The 21,559-nt window shown below is 46.6% G+C and overlaps 9 protein-coding genes across 9 annotated transcripts; 5 read left to right on the top strand and 4 right to left on the bottom strand.

The window, feature by feature from the left end:
• Positions 1 to 511: 511 nt before the first annotated feature.
• N7533_008838 (uncharacterized protein) lies at positions 512 to 1,111 on the bottom strand (the record flags this gene model as incomplete). Its single annotated transcript, XM_057105488.1, has 1 exon — positions 512 to 1,111. The coding sequence occupies one exon, from the start codon at positions 1,109 to 1,111 to the stop codon at positions 512 to 514; it is 600 nt and encodes a 199-aa protein (XP_056956937.1).
• A 554-nt stretch (positions 1,112 to 1,665) lies between these two features.
• Positions 1,666 to 2,903, top strand: N7533_008837 (uncharacterized protein; the record flags this gene model as incomplete). Its single annotated transcript, XM_057105487.1, has 2 exons — positions 1,666 to 1,930; positions 1,999 to 2,903. The coding sequence occupies 2 exons, from the start codon at positions 1,666 to 1,668 to the stop codon at positions 2,901 to 2,903; spliced, it is 1,170 nt and encodes a 389-aa protein (XP_056956936.1).
• Positions 2,904 to 5,071: 2,168 nt separating this feature from the next.
• On the bottom strand, positions 5,072 to 5,782 carry N7533_008836 (uncharacterized protein; the record flags this gene model as incomplete). The annotated part of the gene is made up of 1 exon (XM_057105486.1): positions 5,072 to 5,782. The coding sequence occupies one exon, from the start codon at positions 5,780 to 5,782 to the stop codon at positions 5,072 to 5,074; it is 711 nt and encodes a 236-aa protein (XP_056956935.1).
• A 987-nt stretch (positions 5,783 to 6,769) lies between these two features.
• Positions 6,770 to 8,556, top strand: N7533_008835 (Zn(II)2Cys6 transcription factor domain-containing protein; the record flags this gene model as incomplete). The annotated part of the gene is made up of 3 exons (XM_057105485.1): positions 6,770 to 6,820; positions 6,885 to 7,472; positions 7,738 to 8,556. The coding sequence occupies 3 exons, from the start codon at positions 6,770 to 6,772 to the stop codon at positions 8,554 to 8,556; spliced, it is 1,458 nt and encodes a 485-aa protein (XP_056956934.1).
• A 523-nt stretch (positions 8,557 to 9,079) lies between these two features.
• On the top strand, positions 9,080 to 10,372 carry N7533_008834 (uncharacterized protein; the record flags this gene model as incomplete). Its single annotated transcript, XM_057105484.1, has 1 exon — positions 9,080 to 10,372. One exon carries the CDS (start codon positions 9,080 to 9,082, stop codon positions 10,370 to 10,372), a length of 1,293 nt encoding a protein of 430 aa, XP_056956933.1.
• A 565-nt stretch (positions 10,373 to 10,937) lies between these two features.
• N7533_008833 (GlcG/HbpS family heme-binding protein) lies at positions 10,938 to 11,423 on the bottom strand (the record flags this gene model as incomplete). Its single annotated transcript, XM_057105483.1, has 1 exon — positions 10,938 to 11,423. The coding sequence occupies one exon, from the start codon at positions 11,421 to 11,423 to the stop codon at positions 10,938 to 10,940; it is 486 nt and encodes a 161-aa protein (XP_056956932.1).
• A 2,222-nt stretch (positions 11,424 to 13,645) lies between these two features.
• Positions 13,646 to 15,274, top strand: N7533_008832 (uncharacterized protein; the record flags this gene model as incomplete). Its single annotated transcript, XM_057105482.1, has 4 exons — positions 13,646 to 14,481; positions 14,560 to 14,967; positions 15,069 to 15,210; positions 15,263 to 15,274. 4 exons carry the CDS (start codon positions 13,646 to 13,648, stop codon positions 15,272 to 15,274), a joined length of 1,398 nt encoding a protein of 465 aa, XP_056956931.1.
• Positions 15,275 to 15,726: 452 nt separating this feature from the next.
• N7533_008831 (cytochrome P450) lies at positions 15,727 to 17,508 on the bottom strand (the record flags this gene model as incomplete). The annotated part of the gene is made up of 4 exons (XM_057105481.1): positions 15,727 to 16,842; positions 16,914 to 17,123; positions 17,208 to 17,236; positions 17,301 to 17,508. 4 exons carry the CDS (start codon positions 17,506 to 17,508, stop codon positions 15,727 to 15,729), a joined length of 1,563 nt encoding a protein of 520 aa, XP_056956930.1.
• A 991-nt stretch (positions 17,509 to 18,499) lies between these two features.
• On the top strand, positions 18,500 to 20,177 carry N7533_008830 (cytochrome P450; the record flags this gene model as incomplete). The annotated part of the gene is made up of 3 exons (XM_057105480.1): positions 18,500 to 18,693; positions 18,755 to 19,204; positions 19,271 to 20,177. The coding sequence occupies 3 exons, from the start codon at positions 18,500 to 18,502 to the stop codon at positions 20,175 to 20,177; spliced, it is 1,551 nt and encodes a 516-aa protein (XP_056956929.1).
• Between the last annotated feature and the right edge of the window lie 1,382 nt (positions 20,178 to 21,559).

Genomic DNA, 21,559 nt, shown 5'->3' with positions numbered 1-21,559 from the left:
AATTTGGAAGTAGAACCTTGGAAGGCATGAGGACCCGCTCATCTGCTTGCTGATATCATTCGTCGTTTGAATGGTTACCCGACAGGACCATTTTCAATCTACTTGATACCTCAACTGTGTGATACGATCCTTGGATATTGGCTTAATTTAACGCAATATACAAATCCGAGCCCTACGATTTAGTGGAGTCTTCAACAACCAAATAAAAATATAGGGGAGAGTTTAAAGACCGACGGCACAATAACTACTACGTCGGGCAGCCTGTAGTAGCAGGCACCGGAAGGATAAGAATTAGATACCCAGAAAAGGAGGAAAGGAACACGAATTAGGTACAGATAAGCGGGGGCAAGAACACGCTACGTAGTTCGGGACAGGCAGGCAAGAAAACAAACCGAAGAAGAGAAAAATCCTCTGACAAATGCAGTAGCTTTGTTACTTACAGAAAGCTGATGAGCAAGCAGTATCATTGACATAATATCAGACATGATAGGAAAGAGGAGTCGGGCTAGTCTTACCGTATGGGAGGGCCAGGAGGTAGCTCCTCGAGCCTCTCGAGCTGGTTCGAAGTGACTTGACATCGCTCCACGTAAGCCGTTTTCACGAGTTTGCGAGCAAGTCTGGTATAAATCGAGCAATGTGAGAGAACGGAGAGCGCTTCATTGGATTCCCGACTGGAAGAAACCACGCCCAATTCGGAGTCACCCTCATAAAAGTGATAAATGAGCCGGAAGGCAGAGTTCAAAGATCTCTCCTTGCGCTGATCTCGGGTCAGCTGCCGGTCTCCATCTGACTTTTCATAGTTGGGATTGAGCTCATGGACGATATCACTCAGGCTCCGGCCGACAAAAACGTCAATTTCGAGACGTTTGAGCGTCTCGCAGATCCTGCGATAGTTATTCATTCGCGTTGAGATTTTGCCGAAGATCTCCCCAAATCCATCCCCGAGGGAAGTATTGATTAGCCCGAAGAAGAGGATTTCGGTGTCGAGCATGAGCACCTGGGCCGTCGTGCCTGGGGTAGGGAACCATCGGGTTCTGACCAGCCTTGTAATGAATGGGATCTTGTCTAGGTCGACCAAGTACTCCCTGTTCACGATGCGAATCATGATCATAGTTTCCGCGTTTGTGTTGTTCATCTATAGGTGAAAGCACATGGCCTAGTGTTTGTCAAAATATCTGGTATTTCACCTTTGCGTGCCGAAAGGAACAAATGGAACGGGATAGTGTTCTGTCTTTCAATCCCCTCGTGAGAAATCCAGCTACGACGATAGAAGGAGAAGGAGCTGTTAAGATCTAATAGGAAAACACTACATAGGAGAAGAAAAGGAAAATCCAAAGACGGAGGGACTTGATCCGATACACGTGAACGAAGCGTGCAAAGTTAACAAACATGCAGTTCACTAGACTCCAGGACGCTTCATATACTGATATTTAGCGCTTATGAGCAGACATTTCATTGGGTAGGATAATCTCAATACATGACTACTCCTATACTGATCTGCCACTCTTCATAGCTCCTAAGGCTGTGCTGAGTCGTCCTTTCCGCGCCTTCCCACGTTGGCGTGTTTGCCTCACTCCGCAGGCGCTCCTTCCTCTTTTTACTTCTCAACTTGAACATCCTCTCATCTTTCTCTTAGTCTCACACTCTCCCTATTCTGATCACATCATGGATGATCTTATGCTTGACCTTTTGTTTGACCCAGACGAAATATCTCCGTGGTCGTTACTGTGGCCGTCATGCCTTTTATGTGGCGCCGTAATTCGCCCTGCTCATTGTAGCGTTTCTTCCACGGCATATCAGAGGACTGTAGGCAGGCAGCTCCATCAAAAGAATGACCAGGAACATAAGCAAGTTGTTATTTCCGCAAAAAAGGTCGAGGAAGAGTACCTTTCCGATTGCCCATCACTCGGAGCATCCACGTTCCGAGCCAGTGAGTCGCCCACCAAAACAATCCCCTTGATCCTCGACATATCAATACTAACTCTATTCTACCAATAGTCATGATCGATGTGGATGGGCAGTTTCACTTGACCGGTATCTGCATTGCTGGCTGGAGCTGCAACGACATGAGAAACTTCGCCGTTCTTCCAAGAGACATGTCCATTGCACGCATCGGCGCAAGCAGCCCGGACTTTTCATTCCATCCAGCACCTTGTGAGCCGGGATTCACACGCTTTCGACCCCTGGGGGTGAAAGATGCGCCACCCAAGCAGCCGCCATCTTCCCCAACTGGGTACTTGCTCCATGCACATTGCTGGATGCTCCTGGGTCGAGTCTGCGAGCGGAAGAAAGCGACATTGGAACTCCTCGATTTGGGCCGAGTTGTGCGCGCAGCAACGGCACTACGGACAACAGAACCCAATGCTTGGTACATGGCCGGCGGTTATGGTCATGGCAATCCTCTCGTCATCCCCCGGATTCGGAGTGCAATTTCTCTCGCCGAAAGGACCGTCACACGGACAAGATGTGCCAAAAGCTCTGCGCTCAAGGCGATACAGTCGACACTTTCAATGGAATCGAGCCACCCGATGAACACTCTGCCCCTCGATATCGCCGTTATGATTGCTGAACTGCTCTGCCCTGTTGTTTACCACGAATATCAAGCCGCGACGCTCAGGGACTTTCTTTCTATCTTTCAGTGGACACTGCCCGAGTGTTTTTGGCGGAGTCGAGTGGACGAGGGATTGTTCTTTGAACTGGAGGACCTCCGGAAGTCCGATATCAATACTAGTATCGACTGGCAAGCTCTGCGATTAGAACTGATGCAAATTTACGGATACAGATTACGCTATCGAACTGGATGGGCAATTCGAATTCAGGTACTTGGAACGTTGATAAAGTTGCTGGCTGCCTATCTAGAAGACAAGGAAGAGCAAGCGCCAGGCCACAAGCTTTTACTTTGAGTGCTTGCTCACTCTTACGGGCATGCAACCCAATGTCCGCCACAGCTGAAGATGTAGTTGAGAAATGGAGCACAAATGAGTAATCCCGTGGGTTCGTGTTGGCCATTCTCTATGATCATAGGGACTGGTTTTCGCCACGGTTGATAAGGCCCGGTGCGAGGGCACAGTATGTAGAGATCGATTGGTCAAATAAGACCGTTATCTTCGACATATCATATGAATTCAAATCAAACTAATTTCAATCAAACTTCCCCTCACAACCATTCGGATCTGCCACTTTCAGCCATATTGTCGTGAGAATATGGAGAGTGCGAGATTTTTCCAGGGTAAAGTAACCGATAGTCGGTATTGAGAGGATACTTCTGAGATGTGGAAGAATGTTTGTTCCAAGGTTTGTGGGAGGAGAGTAGAGTTTAATTGCCTCAGGCACCCGATCGTCCCTTCCCTTTCATGGTTAATGAATCCCATGCCAGTGGTTCCTCATGGGATTTCCATTCACCGGTATATAAGTCCCATAAGCTCTTGACAAGGGACGCGGTTAAAACGTGATTCCTATAATATTTCCATTGGAATCTACTTGGTATAGTTATCAGGCTAGGTTTAAAAATTCCAAGGTTGTACATAATTGTGGTAATTTAAGCCGGTTTGAATTATGTTCATTGATTTGTGGGGTGGCAATTGTCAAAGCGATGAAACTAACATTCTACTCTGCATTATTAATACTGTGGTACTACAAGTATATCAATCAAATCATTTCAATCAGCTCTCTAGTCAATTAAGTCTTGGAAATTCCTCACTAATCACCCCGTATAAGTACTGTGGAGATATAAGAATAGTAGGTCTGAGATTTGGAAGCGAAACAAACAATCACTAGTAGTTAAGTGCCTCTGGTATGACAAGAACCTTGGAAGAAGGTCTGTGGTTCAATGAAGGTAGTGGAATGATTTACTTGTGCCTATCCATTCTAATAACCTTTGGTCAGAACTATATGTCAGAACTAGATCAAAAAGCTTTCAAATAAAGAATGTCCAAAAGAGTACTATTAGGTAGTGAGACAATCATCAAAGGGGCTGAACTTGATAGATACAAGTACTAGTACAATGAAAATGTATCAACCCTGGAGTCCATGGATTATGAATATAATCACATCCATTATACATGCCCATAGAACCTCTAAAAGGAAGATCGAATGTTTCATAGAATTAATAGGGAACGAATGCCCGAAGTCATAGGTCCTGCCAGGGCCTTTACGAGGTAAACCGTGCTGCTGGGCGAATATATCATCTCTGAGCTGCGTCTCAAGGCAGAATCCTAGGCCACGAAACCTTTGAAATCATTATCTAGGTAGACACTACTTATACTGAGACGGTTGCCGTTATATCGCGTCGTAATAGTATTTTCCCAATCACGCCCCGCCACCCCCCGCAACCCCAACGCCCGCACCAAGGACCGCGACATTCCCACCCGCCATACGTCTGCGATTGTGCTTCCGGCTCCAATCCGCATACTCCTTCTTGGATTTCTGGTATGCATCGTAGTCAAGAAGATATTGGTTGTAGTTGTTGTATTGGCCGCGGCGTGGTGGAAAGAGTCCGGGCTTCGCGGGCTTGGGGGAGCTGAGGCCGAAGCACATGTTGTTCGGGGTATGAGAACTTGGAAATAATCCTGGATATTTGGAACTTTGAGTGAAATAAATCTAAATCGAGAGTAGAGGTTCAAAGTTTGCAGATGGAATTAAAAATTCGCATGGGGGATGGAGGATTATATGAACTTCAACGGCCCCACTGACTGCACTGCCTCGATCCTTCTTGGTCTTCTTGGGGCGCTCAGGTGGGGGCCAGATCTGCCGCGTATAGTTGAAAGTGGAAGAGAGGCTGCTAGTATGCTTTAGGTAAAGAGGAAGTAAACTAGAACTCTCGATAGAGAACTGTTGCGATCGAAGTTTTTCACTTATTCGAATCAGATAATGATATTGGTGAAGATTCATGATAAGAAGCATTGATAAAACACATAGTAACAGACCTGAAAGAATCAGACCCAGCACAAATTCGCGAGGATCATTCCGGATTACCCCCATAAAAGCAAAGATAGAAGAAAATATCAATAACAGTCGTCGTAAATGAGCCACTTGATCCCCTTGGTGGTCCGCGTGTCTCCGTAGACAGTGTTTAAAACTGCTCCGCGGCAAAAACAGCCAGCGCGTGAGCTTTTTCGTTCATCTCCTTGTTCACCAGCCAGAACTCGACCGTGGTTTTGTTTCCTAGCTCCTCGATCATACTGTCAATCAGTCGCCAGGTACTTTCGTTCGCGACGGCCTGACCCTTACAGTTCTTCCAGCCATTGCTCTTCCACTTCGGCAACCATTCCGTAACACCCTTGACAAGATACTCGGAATCAGACTTGATGACAAGGGTGTGTAAAGGCCAAGACTTCTTCTTCCCATTGATGTCGGCGGCCTTTTCCGACTTCCACATCATTTGAAGCATCAAGGTACGAGCCAATGCCGCCGAGCACGCCTTCAGCGAAGCAACCTGGGCCGTGGGGTGTTCCTCTTCGAAAGTGCTGGCAAAGTTATGCAGATTTTCATGCCCGTAGAAGACTGCGATCGAGATTTTCTTGTTCACCTGCGGGATGTTTGGGTGTATACTGTCGATGGCGACGACGATGCAGTCAACGTGTCCCGGGTGGTTCTTGCAATCCTCGCAGATAACGGGGGAATCTGGACAGGCGAGATAAGTCCAGTTGCCGACTTTGGCTTCGACTTCAAACATGGAGAAGTTCTTTGGATATCTTTCGACCATGAATCGACGATCATGCGAGGTAGGAGTGGGCTTGCTTTCCAAGGAGATGGAGTCCACGGCAGCTTCCAGCTTGGGCATTTCCAGGGCTGGGAAGGTGCCGGTGCCATGGACTGAGACAGGATGGTTTGCCAGATGGGAGGGCAGTTTAGCCTGGAGAGGGTTGGGTGAGCTTTTGATTTGATATTATGGATCCTGAGATTGGGACTCGTTGCTTACTCCGACACAGTGGGAGTACAGGCCGAAATTGTTTGACTTGCGAAGAGTTCGCCTTCTGGTAGTGCGGGACGGAGGAGGATGCATGTTGGGTTGAGTTGGAGGAATTAGAACAGGCAGCATGGGTGACGGTGGAAGACAGAGTTGAGGGGAGATATGGGGGAGAGGAGGTTTTAATGAAAGGAACCTGGAAAAGAAAGAGAAATGGAAATAGAGAGAAGGGAGACCAAGAGGGAAGGAACGAGTGGCAGCATAGCCCATCGCTCTTTCCTTGAATGAATTCCGTGGAGTTAACTTTAGTCTTACTAACCACTAGTACTATGCTATACTACAAGTATCAAAGAGCATCATGTTCATATACTGTACCCCGTTCTTTGTTATCTTCTTTGACAAACTGTGTTATTTGAGTAACGCTAAGTAATGATCCCTCCGCTGGGTTGGATAGGATCATGACGCTTTTCAAGTATTTAACTATTTGTCATTGATTCACCTCTATGCAAACTCTTCCATTCTATAGATATACAACTTCTTGCGGTTGGCAAAGTCTTTATCCCAGGAATAGTTCTGGTGAGCCCATGTCAAAGCATAGACCAGACCTTACTTGATCGGGTTAGTTGACAGCCCATCCAAAAAGGTGGGGGCGATTGGGGGCCAAAACTCCTGGCGCCTGCAGACCTCGGGATTCCTGAATCCATAGCCATCGTTTGACTCGAGGAGTATTGCATCCAGAGCAGTGAGACAGTACCTTCTAGTCTGAAACTCGAAAATCTTTCCCCTTTGGACTCTCCTTTTCAGCGCTCTTGGTAGATAGATACGCTCTCCCATATCGGTGCCCACGCATTCAGCTGCATCATGGCGATAATCTCAAAGGGTTGCGAGGATTGCCGGGCTAAGAAGATCCGTGTGAGTACCAAATAAGTGTTGGACTTCGTCGAGGCACTACTTATCCTGATATTTCTGCGTTTAGTGCGATCAGAAACAGCCCCATTGCGGACGTTGCACTCGTGCGGGCAAACAGTGCCGGTATCGGGATCCAAATGAGTTGATGTTCCGAGATAAAACAGAGCATACTATCAATCGCGCTCGTCGTCTAATTGCAGAGAAAGCAGCCTTGAATCAAGTCAAGCCCATGCCTTCATCGAAACTTTTTCATGGTCTGAATGCTGGCGTTCACAAGCTAGACATAATCTCCGCCCACTCCGTGCACTTACCTCCAGCCATCGATCCAGGGCGGACGATGCGCTACCAGGTTATGTCATCTTATTGCTCCGACTATTTTCCTCGTATAAAACTCACAATCGATGTTAATCCTACCCACTTCGTTTTCTTGGGCATCTTCGCCCTATCTCAAAAGAGTCATATGCTAGAGACTGCCTGTTCTGCATTGGCATACATTTTCCAAGGCAAAGTTCACCATGATGAGCATTCTCTGCAACATGGCATCCGGCTTTACAATCATGCAATTCGCCATTTAGCGAGCGCAGTGAGTCGCAAATCGGATACGGTCAAAACGCAAGATATCGTGTATACCACCGTTATTTTCCAACAGATCCAGGTGAGGGGTCCTACATCATTCAGAAAACAGTACGTGTACAACTGACCCTTTTCTAGATTCATTATTGCTCACATAGCCTTAATGAATGGCTCGCTCATATAGACGGCCTGAATGCAATTATAAGACACTACAGTTCAGCCCTCGAGGGCAAATCTTCAACACCACTACTGCATGCTTGTTGTGGAGAATATCAGAAGTTTCAGGTGGTAAGCAATAATTCAATATCTTCATCTTTGATCCAATCATTAACTTGATGGTTATTCAGGGACTCACTGGGTTCATGCATCTATCAGACGATACAATAGACTGGCTGAAGGAGCCACACAAGGGTGGCATATGGGCTGAGTATCTTGAGAGTATGGCCGAGCTTTCACGAATTGGCAAGGTTGTCAGTACTACCAATACCTCTGATCACGCTGCTTTCAAGTCTCTCCTTTCCGACTGTCTTTCTCTCGAAAAGAAATGCATGGAAATGTGGACGAAGATCAATCCCAAAAGACAACCTCCAACATACGCCCGCGGCGAACTCACAACCGGAATCGCACCCACGGATGCTTTATTTGGCCCAGCTTATCGCTTCTCCAGTCTCGATGAGGCCATATTACATTCCTTGCTCTGGATAGCCCTCTCCTTCCTCTTCCCCCTAATCCGCCAATGCCATGTCCTTTCAAAACCAAAACATGATTTCCCGGATCCCACTTCCATGGTCGACGATTTCCAGGACGAAGCACATCGCATTTCAATATCCTATGTCGCCAAGGCAGTTCGGTGTCTCCCATACAGTAGTCAAAAGGGCATGAATGCGTGGGGGTTGTCTTACGCGGTGTGGGTCGCAACTCAGGCTTCTCGTGTATACGCGCACACCAGGGATTGGGAGCGCTTTTCATGGGCGCAGAATGCTTTGTCATATTTGGAAAACCGCGGATTTGGCTTCGCTGCTCAGTTCCGTGATATGTGGGGAAAGTATTGGTTTGAAACCGATAAACACGATGCGTACAGGGTTCTGAGTTTGAGAACCCCGCCTGAAAAGTATAAAAATGATCCTAATGGAGATACAGAAAAAGGTACTACTATGCTACCATAAAATCATGATACAGCCTCGGAATCGAATTTTATTTGGAGGTCCTCAAGTTAGCCATTTCACGCACTTTCTACTAATAATAGTCCAACAGAAATTGAAAAGGAGAAACATTTAATCCCCTGGCTGTAGCCGGTGGATAAAAAGAATCCGAGCCCAGTACACTGGGTCCTAAACTAGCTCCAAACACAAGCGGTGGGTGCGTTGTACGCAGTACATTTAGTCTTTTTGACAGCCCTTGACGGGGCCAAATGAAGCAATGACATTGTTTCCGGGACCCGCTAGCCTCCACTGCGCATTTTCTTGTCTTTCGACTGGCCCTACGCCATGAATCTAACCAATTCGGCTCCATAGCGCGAGGATGCCGTTGAAACTTGTTTCCACTCATTACGTGGTATTTAAGTTCATCTATGACTGCTGGCGGGGCAGTTCTTCTCCTATTTTGACGCGAACTTCTCTCCCTCCTGGGCATACGATCGACCACTGGCACTGTACCATATTGTATAACTAAGTATTGGGACTGCCCACTATGGGATCCATAGAACACACTCGATCCATCCCAAAGCTCACGGCTATAGAACAGATCAGTCCCCGGGGCTATGCGCGCTATATCTTCCCGTTCCAAATAAGAGAGAACTGCAATGTCGACGAAATCTTCCATGTCGTTCGACAGGGGTACGATTTTCTCGCGAAACAGATCCCAGAGACGGCGTGTGAGGTAGTTCCGGATCTCGATTCATGGCAGAAGAACGTCATGAAATTACGCATGCCGAATGACGGCGAGTTTGACCTGGTCACAGCAAAGGATCTGCGAGAGCCAGGTGCTTTCCCGTATACATTCGCAGAGCTCAAGGCCAAAAGCTTCCCTCCATCCGCCTTCGAAGGAGACCTTCTCTGCCGTCGAGAAGTCTGGCCAACGCCCGATGAAAGAATACCCATTTCACTTGCGCAGTGTAATTTCATTCCCGGCGGCCTTCTTTTATCGTGGAATGTCTTCCATATGATCGGAGACGGCGGGTGCTTTTTCACATGGGCTAAGGTCTGGGCTGAAGGATGTCGGCGGGCGCAGGGTCTGAATATCGATAACCCAGTCCACCTTCCCAACGCGCTCTGGGATGATCGCGAACAGGCTATCAATCCTCCCTCTCGCTACAAGGGCAGACTGGAGGATCATCCAGAATACATCCTCTTACCATTCACGCCGACAGAAATGCCGCCGAAGATGCTGACAACGACCCACCGCGCTCAAATCTTCTACTTTTCGCCCGAATCGCTGGTCAAATTGAAGAAGGAGGCTGATCCGTCGAACGCGACCGAGCTTTCGGATCAGAAATGGATTTCTACCAACGACGCCATCTGCGCGCTGATCTGGCGAGCCATCATGGCGGCGCAATTCCCCCTGAAGAGTCCGGAAGAAGCCGGAGACGGTGAAAACAGTGGAGACAGTGAAGACAGTGATCCCATAACCAACTTTGGCATCTATATGGATGGTCGGTTACGAACGAACCCAAGGATTCACCCCGAGGCCTTGGGCTGTTTCATGACGTGCTGCGGAGCGACAGTTTCTCTCCGCAAAATGCTCGGACAGCTCAATATTGCCGATCTTTCCGTGCTCGTGCGCAAGGCTATCGTCAGCACGGAGGGGCACTCTATCTGCGATGTCGCGGCGCTTGCGAATAATCAGGAACATCCGACTCGACTTGCGCTGTCGGCGAATCTGGATCTTTCCGGGAAGAATATTTCGCTGTCGTCGTGGGTGAATTTTGATTTGTATTCTTTGGATTGGGGGGAGATACTGGGGGGGGTAGGATTGAGGCTGTGAGAATGCCGCGGATCGGGATGATTCATGGCGCTCAGGTTGTGCTGCCTGTTTTGCCGAATGGAGGGGTGGAGGTCATGGCTGGTATTGAGGGGGAGTTTTTGGAGAGACTTCTTCAGGAGCCGATTTTGAGGAGGTTTGCTGTGCCGGTGTAGATGTGAGTGATTCTTCGCTTGGAAGGTAAACCTAGGTACTCGCTGACATGCCCAGTTGGTTGTTCTCCCTGCTTCATGTCTTGTCAATGATGACCACTATTCGGATCCAATTGATCTGTGATTTGTATACTTGCTCCGAATCTGAAATTGTCAGAATCCTTACACTATTAACTTGAACTAATTGGATTGAACCCCTGAAATGATATAAATTTCTACTATTCAACTTCCAATGTTCTTTACCAGATCATCGCCCATCTGATACAACCACAACTTCATATCGAACTTGAATGATTTGATGACACTGGCGTTTTCCGATCATCGACAGACGCCGCTGCAAGAAGAGGAGCCCTGAAAAAGTGAATAGTCTAATGACAAAATGATTCTCTAGGTAATCTATTTTACAAAAGGGCAATCTATTGCAACTTGTCCGCCACCTGCTTAAGTGCAGCCTGGGCACAAGCCTCATCGAAATCTCCGCTAGGAGCACCGCCAACGCCAATAGCACCGATCGTCTCATTGCCAACCTTAATCGGCACACCTCCGGCAAGAATCAAGAAATCGTCAATTGCGACGAGCTGGGCGGCACCGGGATTCTGGATGTTCTTGACCATGGCACTGGTCACCGTACGTGCGGATGCAGCTGTATAGGCCTTGCGACGTGCCGCCTCTGGCGTGTGGATGGCTGCGCCATCGGCGCGAAGGAGGGCTCGCAGAACACCCTCGCGGTCGAGAACAGCTGCGGAAACGCTGTACTGTTGTTTGGCGCAAGCTTGGACTGCGTTCTGGGCGATCTCGACGGCGAGATTGAGAGGGATGTTTTGTTCCTGCAGGAGGTTTGAGGCAGTAGCGGTTGAGAAGGCTGCTGCGATGCAGCTAGCGAGGATCAGGAATTTGACCATTTTGGCGATGTTCGAGTTTGGGTTTGTGGTTGAGTTGGATGGTTCGTACTAGTGGGAATGAGCTGAGGCGATTTGAGGCTCCAGGGAGGTCCTGTAGTACTAGTATTGGTCTGGAATGAAGAGGCAGAAGGCAATGCGTAAAAAAATATAACTGCTCAAGACAATCGAGATACTTATATAGATATTGGTAGAGATTCAACATGGTGCAATTCACGTCACCAAGACCATTAGAGGTTCCTAATTGGGTAAGTGCCAAGTCCTTGGAAATAATCCATGGATCAAGGTATAATTAGGTTAGTCACCGTCGGCATCTTAGCAATGCCTATAGTTCTAAGTGGGGCTTTCCTTTCTCGGCTGCCGCCGCTTTTACGAGTGCGCTCAGCCTCAGGATAAGTGAGTAAACGTCAGTACGGCCTCAAACTCGGTGCTCAAATCACTCGCTCCTGTGAGGTATTCAATCACTAATGCTCATAATATGAATATCTCCATTCAAAAAAGGTGTTGCGTTATTTCTACCCACCATATGAAAAACTTGAATGGGAATGAGCAAGTTTGTTTGCTTTTTTCTTTTAGGATAACGTGGACAGAGGAGATGATTTCTACTATATCTCAAGCTAAGTTAACAACCCATTGTATTCCAACCTTGGAACAATTTGCACAAAGTCGACCGATGTAAGCAAAATGGTTGTGTTCAAGGTCAAGTTGAACAAGAAAATCAAGTAGTCAGGGGCACATAGGGAGAAAGTGTGTCGATATGGATATCAAGGACTCGTAGCAGGTGTGTCGATTTCGCAATTAAACGCATTTACACCCTCAGCCCTGGTTCTCGATTCTTCAAGTCCGTAGATCATGTGACCTTGCAGCAAAAATCGCCATTTTCCCTAATCTTGTCAGCCTATATGGATAGACATATTTCTCAGGTGCTGGAAAAGATCCTGACAAAAACTCAACCTGCAAAGCGAAGACTGTCCTTGCTGTGGGCCGGAGTGGTTCTGGATGACTCGCGGCGGACATGTCCCTGCCCCGGGCAGGGCTGGAAACTGAGCTGATTTGACTCCTTACCAACGATTATCATCTGCCCACATTGGTATTTCAAGATAACTATCGATCTCTCCTGCGGCAGCGAAGCTTTCAAACAGCAACTCAATACAGCGGTTCTGTGCGTGGAAATTAATCATGAGCCTCATGAGGAGCATCAGGGCAGTGAACCCTCATACATAGCGGCATGGGTTGTGATAGCCTACCTATTAATGTGTTTTACTAGTAGCGAGTCGGCCGCCCAAGTGGGTCGTCCAGTGCAAAAATTATAGGGATACCATACTAGATCCAAAATGAAATATCTCAGCAATAACAAATTATTTCTATTCAAATTTATGATTAGTGATTATTGGTGCTCAACCAAAGAAATATGGTTTACTTCAAAGGTTTCCTAGAATGGTTTTAGTGATATCTCAGAAATAAGACCAAAATTCAAACTCCACGGCTTTGAAGTGCCCTCCTGCCCAGGTGATTTTTGCCAAACTTGGAGATTCTGGAGATAGTATATATTCCATCAACAGGATGATAGATAGATCTGAAAGAACTTGAATCTTTTTTTTTGAACTTCCAGGCCCTGGAGATTAAGGGTACGAGAAAAATAATAAATCACTGGAAGGCAAAAATTTCAACGAATTATACAAATAAGTCAGGGTCGCTGAGATCATGATATTGAGTTGTAATTTATTGCTTTAACTATGGTGTTTCGTGCTGGCCGACCCGCTTGGGTAGCCGACCTCGGGACTCGCTATTAAAACACAGTTATAAGAAGACGAAGCTGGAAGCGGTAATTGGGGTTGGTCACAGACATTTGTGGTGCCACTGAAATGGAACTGGGGGCCAAATACCGAATGGCATACATACATACATCACCCTGAGACTAGTGTAAAATATCCCGCAGTCACATTGTGGTGGCTGACTTTTTGGCTGTTCTAATTGGGTGTCTAGTAAGCTGATGGTTACAATTGCTCGGGAGTATTTTGTTTCAGGCATTCTTACTGCCAAGATAGATTACCTAAACCCCCTCCGTAACGTCGTTGTTTTCTTTTCTTTTTCTTTGTCTTTTTTCGTTTCTGGGCAACCCTGCATACGTGGTCAGATGACCGGCCCCTGAGCTCGCCCTGTTGAAAACAATCGAATTTCTCCGATCATTTTGCGATCTCCTTTTTTCATTCCTATTGCTACCAATGGCCGTGTCCCAGAGATCTCCCGCTACCAAGGCTCCACCTGCTAAGGGTGTCAAGGAGAACAAATTCAGAGATGGCGCGTCCGATGAGTTCGAGTTTGGTGGCTCAATTGGCGTATTGCTGCTTATGACTGGGTTCCCCCTCATAATGTGGTATATGTGGATTGGCGCAACTTACTACGATGGCAAGCTTCCCCTGCCTAAGATTGACGAGTCTTGGTCTGATTTTGGCCGTCACCTGTGCCAATTGGTCTATGAGGGTGCCTATCCTACCGCCAAGGCATGGATCATCTACTGGGTCTTTTTTATCATGGAGTCTTTGATGTACTGCTACATGCCTGGCGTTTCCAATTATGGCCGTCCCCTGCTTCATGAAAACGGAAAGAGGCTTCCCTACTACTGCTCTGCCTACTGCAGTTTCTATGCGACACTTGCAATTGTTGGTGCCTTGCATTGGTCCGGCTTGTTTCCTCTGTATACCTTGATTGACGAATTCGGACCTATCATGACTGTCTCTATCCTGTCTGGCTTCCTGAACAGCTTCATCGTGTACTTCCAGGCTATTGTACGCGGGCGGACCCACAGAATGTCGGGCTCTCCCATCTATGATTTCTTTATGGGTGCCGAGTTGAACCCACGCATTGGTATCTTGGACTTCAAGATGTTTTACGAAGTCAGGATTCCCTGGTTTATTCTATTCCTTATTACCTTGTCTGTGGCAGCTCGTCAGTACGAGACATATGGCTATGTTTCAGCCGAGGTGGTTTTCCTTGCTGGTGCCCATTACCTATATACCAATGCCTGTGCCAAGGCAGAGCAAATGATCATCACAAGTTGGTAAGTCGAGATAACCTTGGATATCCCTTCTTTGAAAAGAAAAGATTCAAGTTAGCCATTCTAATACTATTTAAACAGGGACATGTACTATGAGAAACTTGGATTCTTGCTCACCTTTTGGAACATGGCCGGCGTGCCATTTTCATATTGTCATTGTGCACTTTACTTGGCCAACCATCATCCTTCTGAGTATCGCTGGAACAGATTCGCTCTGGCAGTGTTTGCCGTCCTATACATCTTCTTTTACTGGATGTGGGACAGTGCCAATGGCCAGAAAAATGCGTTCCGTCATGAGGAGAAGGGTCAGCTTATCAAACGTAACACTTTCCCGCAAGTTCCTTGGCAAGCTATCAAGAACCCCAAGACAATTCAAACCGATGCAGGCGATCATATCATGGTCGATGGCTGGTTTGCGATTATCCGGAAACCCAATTATGTACCTGACATGTTCTTCTCTATGTCCTGGGGTCTCATTACTGGATTCAAGTAAGCAATTCCTTTCGAAAAGGCCACCAACTCAGATAATAGTCTTTATGGCATCTCCAAATGCCGCCTCAGGTGGCTATTTACTAACCAAAGTTTTACAGGAGCCCATTCCCTTGGTTCTATTTTATTTTCTTCATGGCCATGATCATCCACCGTACCAATCGGGATATCAACAGATGCCGTCGCAAGTACGGCGAGGCCTGGAAGCGCTATGAGAAGCAGGTTCCCTACCTGTTCATTCCAGTAAGTTTTCAAATGATAACCAAGACAGGATTCAGTGCTGACTGGCCTGCAGTATGTCATCTAGATGGCGTGTTGACCATGCAAAATCGGTCAATGTGGCTACTTCTTTGCTTCTTGTACGAAATGGATACCTAATTTGGAGCCCTTGTGAACTCTACTTTCGCGTTTGACACCTGTCGGCCGCAGTCCTTTCTTTTCTTTTTTTCTATTGACACTTGCTAAATTTTGAGGCTACTTTTTCCAAGATCCTAGACTTTATGCTTTGGTATCTGATACCGTCTCTGATCGCAAGAGTGATACTGTTTGTAATATATTAGGCGAAGGATTGATAGAACTTTTTTTTTTCGAATACATTGATTTCAATTGTCTGAACCTTTCTGAAACTTCAGTCATCTATATTCACAGCCCTGGAGTAATTTATTCAGCAGTGCCAGTATTTGTTTAATTCCAGTTTGTAGTATGCGTCCCACTCCTCTAATATCAGCTCCGATAGTCTATAATCTACTAACATCCTCCCTATGCTTGAGTGGGACGGCACCATGCATGCAAGTGTCTGTTAGGATAATAGGCTGCAATACACTCTCGCCACTCCATGTCCTCGGGCGTCGTTCCGTCAATAACCATATCAAAGTTTCGAATCATAGTCGCAAAAGCGATATACATCTCTGCCCAAGCAAGGTTCATCCCGAAACACATGCGAGGACCTCGACTGAATGGCACAAGCCAGTGATCCAAGTTACTCTTGTTATGCGATTTGGGATTTGTCTTTCCATCCTCACTTTCCACTTCCTCCTCGCTCTCTAGCCACCTCGCAGGTCGGAAATCCAGAGCATCCTTACCCCATACATCCGCAGACTGGTGCACATGCAAGATCGCCATGCCAACTGTGGCTCCTCCTGGAATTTGCTGGCCCGAGATGACGGCGCCAGTCGCAGGTACAACGCGGGTTAGTGATACACCCGACGGGATAAAGCGAAGCGATTCTTTAATAGTCGCTGTGAGCAGTGGCAAGCGTTCGAGATCAGCTAGTAAGGGCTGCTTCTCGATATCAGGCCAAATAGTCAGAAGTTCACTTCTGAGCATTTTAAGGAGGATGGGATCCTGCATCGTATGCCAGTGACCCATGAGCAGCGTGTCTGCCACTGTATTCGCACCCGCGAAAATAAGTGTGAAACCCTCGTCGTGTAGCGCTGTCAGGTCCGGGACCTCTTTTCTTCGGTATGCCTGGGGATCAAGCATACGGTGGAATAAGGTTTGATGGGGCACTTCATCAAGCTTTGAGGGACAATTCAGAACAACCTGAAGCTGTTGCTGAATCAGATCGCGGACTTGATAGAGACGCGGAGCCAGCCGTTTAGCATCAGGGACAAGTCGCATAACTAGAGATGGAGGAATGGCAAAAACCAGATCGCGAATCAAGGGGAAGTTCTTCAACAATGGCAGCAGCTTCAGACTAGCATCCATTGCTAGGATCAGAGGATCGCTGAAACCCGGTGCATCGATCGCATTCACACTGTTTCCAAAGGTGAAGCACATAATGGTATCGAGGGTGTAGGACCGGAAGGCATAAAGGAGGTCGATAGAACTTTTTGTTGCGTTTGTTTTGGTAATGGAGGAGGCGAGGCGGGTTGCCTGTGGTTTGAAAATATGTGAGTTAGTAGATAGGAATAATATTGCCGGATAAAATGTAGCAGCACACTTACATTTCGCCAGACAAGATGCTCCAGGTTTGTAATTGCCTTCTTGGAGAAGATGGGAAGAAGCACCTCCCGGCGCTCCTTTGCCTGGGCATATTTCAGGAACACAAAAGATCCTGTGGTGACACCAGGGGTTCGGTAGAGGCCGGGATCCTTGTCCCATCTCTTGCTGCTGTTATAAATGTCATGAAATGCGGATGGATTTCCGAAATGGAGCTAGATGCAGAAAGCTCCCGTCAGTGACACGAGGATAGTAAAGATAGAAGAGGAAAACAAAATAAAGAGTTAGTGAAGTCCTACTTCATTTGGTCCGATCCGAACAATTTCACCTGGAGGTAGTTGTTGCATTAGAAAAGAAAACCATATTTTGATTGCTTTCCCAGTTTGTCTCACCATATTTCGCGTGCAAGTCAAAGAGCTCTTGAGCCAGTGTCTCTTGCTTGATAACTTCCTTGTATGCTTTCCAACTTGATGTAGCGCCGGCCATCCATGGCCCGGGAAATTTCCGTAATGGGTGGAAGAATACATTGTATATTATACGACAAGATCCTAAAAATACCGCGGCTGCCAGTACTGATAAGGAAAGTAGTAGAAATGCCATGATGTTCGTGAGATCTTTTACAAACGTTGGAAGTGAGCAGTCCAACGGTATGGGGAAAGGGACATATTTAAGTTTGAACTCTTCAAGAACCTCTTCCAGGACCATGTCACGAACCTCGCCGCCACGATCATACTTCTGGTAATCTATCCAAGGCGTGACGAGGGGGGGGTATTGTCGGGACTACCACATGGGGGCCGCATATAATATGACCAAAAATAATGATTTAGGGCAGCCATAATCTGGATTCATGTATGTTAAGCACGATAAGCCCTTGGATAATACGGAGTACACCGAGGTGCATGAAAAACTGGCTCCCGTATACGACACTAGATCAAATATAGCATGTGGTTTTACTGCAGCTTAGTGCATGGGTCTAAAATACAGAGTACTAAACAGGCTTGGCTCGGGTCAAGCAAATTATAGAAGGTGATTTGTCAGAGATCTATCATGGGTACGCAGGATGCTGCAATATCTTCCGTAGTTTATAGCATCTGATCTCGATTGAAAACACATCAGATAGTTACCAGGCTCCCTTGAATGTCATTTAAAGTGAGAACGTCTCTTGCATGCATGAGGTTTAACCTCGCAAGGCATAACATCTATGTATTACTAGCGAGTGGATCACACCATAGTCAGCCGGCTAAAAGCCACAATTGTACTTTGTAGTCCATTTAGCATGTTATTGGCTAGAAGCAAAGGTATTATTGTATTGCCTAAATCAGTTCTGTACGGTAATATGGTTTGGGTATCCATTCAGCCGCCACTCTAGGGCTTACGTGTGATTACCGCGCCTGAATATCGGCCAGACTGATGGAATTAACACAGCCCTTCAGTTTCCGCAGGAAGCGAGTAATATTCTACGTGATTCTGATTATAGTATTACCTTGAAACATTATCAATGAGTTTGTTTGAGCCAGCTCGGCACTTTTTGGCCGACGAAGAGTTTTAAGAAAAGCAAACTACAAGTCTCCCTCACAGCAATTACAAAAGTATGGTGCTTCAAACTCTTGTCTTGGTTTTTTTGTTTACTTGGCTTATTTATGCCTCAATCAGTCACAAGCTATCATCAAAGACGAAAGAGGCTGCTTGCTCACCCCCTCCTATCTTCCCCTCCTGGATCCCCTTCGCAAGTCATATTTATGGAATTGCAACCAAAGGTTCAAATCCCTACCTTTCGTCATTATGGTATCTACAGACCCCTTTCTATCCATTTATTGTGTCCGCTATTCACGAGAAAGATTCACAGTTCGACCCAAAACTCGCCAGTCAAGACTCTCAAACTCCCCGGACTGGACATGCATTTGGTTCACCCGCTAGATTCGGCTAGCATGAAGCAATTCACGAATATGCGGCATCTGAGTTTGATGACTGTTTTCCGTGTCGCTGTTGGGCCCTCAATGGGTCTTGTATCTGCAAGTGAAAAATGCCTCACTGATCCCGATACTGGTGACTTCAAGCGAGGATTGTCGAAGTTGTTCAACGGTGAGCTCAGAAAACTGGATAACCTTCGAAAATATGCAAGACAAATGGACGCAACAATTGATGGATATTGGGATGAGACGGCTCCGAAACCTGGTTCAACAACAGAAGTTGGCCTTGGATCCTGGACCTTTGATTTCCTTTCTCACTCGATGGGCGATGTATTTTGGGGCGAAGAAGGGCCGTTCAAAGAGAAAGAATTCCGTGATAATCTCAGGTACGCATAAGTCACTCGTGAAATTCTCGAATCGGTTTCAAACGGCTAAATATTTTCTACATGCAGAATCTTTATTCAAAATCTAGAGAGTCTGCGCAACCCGATACCATGGCTGGTCCCATCTGAGATTCGTTCAGCGCGGAAATCTGTTCGTGACAAGATTAGCCAAAGTACCGAAAGTGAGAGTTATGGGAATCAAGAGAAGCAGGGAGTAACACTCTTCGCTCAACTTGCTTCTCTCTATGAGTCCCTTGAGCTTCCCCGCGAAGGGTTTACTGATTGTCATCTGACAGCCATCGTCGGGCTGATGTCAAATGTGATTAACATCATAATATGGGCAATGTGTGAAGTCCTGGCTAATCCAGAGCTTCTGATGTCCCTTCTCACTGAGATTAAAACCGTTGTCGATGATTCGTTCTCAAACATGACCATCGACGTTGACCATCTCCGGCACTCCTGTCCACTTCTAGTGGCAACCTGGTACGAGCTTCTGCGCACGTACGGAGATGCCCCGGTCGCGCGCGGGGTGCATGAGAACACTGTTTTTGACAATAAATATCAACTCGAGAAGGGATCAATTATCATGGCTCCGATTCATCTGCATAACTTTGATAGGGATATTTGGGGTGACGACGTGGAATTATTCCGACCCAGCCGATTTCTCCAGAAGGACGGGGAGATCAACCAAGAGCTGGTCAAGCATCTCAACGTCTTTGGCCTGCCCGGTATGCATCAGTGTCCCGGGCGATACATTGCTCTCAACTTGACCATTGGTCTTTTGGCTAAATCTCTGCTGGTGTTTGAATTTACGCCCACCCCTGGGGGAGCTCTTGGACGGGGAGTAGTACCCGCACGAAAAGATACTATGTTAGGGTTGCCGGCTCTGCGCCAGGATCCTACTGTTATCTTGAAGCGCCGAGATGGAATTCAAGGTGTACAGCTATTATTTAACAATGTGCAACCCGGCTGGTGAAAATTGCAGTATTTAGAATGAATGTCTGATCTAGCTCGCTAAGTGTCAAAGCCGGGGCTTCAGGCCACATAATCGTCTACAGATTGATGAATAGCAGAATCTTGACATACGAATTGATTGGTAGTTTTTGTTTAAAAAAAAAAACACAAAAGCAAAAGCAAAACAAAGCAAAAACCCCTTAGAAGTCGAGTTTACTAGCTTTTCCCAAATACTACTCCATCACATGCTTGAAGAAATCTCGGTCGCTAGTGTGCTCCATACTTGGCGACAACAAAACTTTCCGAGACAATGACTTGTCATATTCTTACTTTCGTAAGCAGGCAGCCCGATGCCTCGCCCGTCATAATCTAACATCATTCATTGGCCAGCAATTCATGCTAATTTTGGCCCCTCATTGTTGGTTACATCGGAGATAAAAACTAGGTTCGTCGCCCCACGAGCCGCATTAAGCTGTGGACCGGGCCGCTGTCATGGAGACTCCGAGCATACGTAGTACTTGATGATCTTGGGGAGGTGGCTACGGATAGCATAGCGGCGCGGATCGTTTACGATGGGTTGTGGTGGCTGCCGATTTATTTCAATCCACAGTATATGATTAATGGGGTTATCCTGGGATGTCCACGGGTACATACGGTGTGCAGATAGAAAAGAGTAGACTAACGCTAAGTCTTAGTTAAACAACACCTTTCTACCACGGCCGCAGGTCCGTGCGTTTCCTATTGGTCTCGCACCCCCCAGCTCTCTGGCAATGAAATTATTTTAACCGCTTACGAGACAGTGTTCCGCTCCATTCCGAGCCTTCTGGCTAAGCCATACCACCGTGAAATACCAAGGCAGATCTGCCCTAGCCGATTCTCTTTCTCGGTTCTGGTACACACAGTACTAGGTGGTAATGTGTTTTTCTAGCGAGTCGGCCATCCACTTGGGTAAGCGAGTCAGTCATCGCCAAAAATAGGGGGGTACCATACTAAATTTAAAATGATGTCTCAACAACAAGAAATTCTTTTTATTCGAATTTGGGATTAGTGACAACTTGCAATCAATTAGAACTTCAAGTTGAACTTGAAGGTATTTTTACCATATTTCCACAAATATAAGTAATACTACCTCACTATCAAAATTCCAACTTGGAGCACTCGGGCTGGAGTAGAGAAACAAAATATTCAAAGATGCAAGAAAAGTTACCTACTAAATACTTAGGTAAGGCAGCTCCTTCAAAGAATTTTGTGAACTAGTAAGGGTTGTTGGAATATTGAGCTATGATTTATTGCCTTAACTATGGTGTATCGTGCTGGGCGACCCGCTTGGGTGGCCGACTTGCTACTAAAGCAAGTTATTAGTAAGAGTGGTAGTAGTAGCCTATGATTCCTGTTTTCGAGATT

Source organism: Penicillium manginii (assembly GCF_028828005.1).
Source record: "Penicillium manginii strain IBT 31320 chromosome Unknown utg000006l:1.0-4164085.0:1.0-4166146.0, whole genome shotgun sequence".
In the NCBI taxonomy this organism is placed as follows: domain Eukaryota; kingdom Fungi; phylum Ascomycota; class Eurotiomycetes; order Eurotiales; family Aspergillaceae; genus Penicillium; species Penicillium manginii.
Note: the sequence above shows the minus strand (reverse complement) of the source record. Positions and strands in the feature narration are given on the sequence as shown.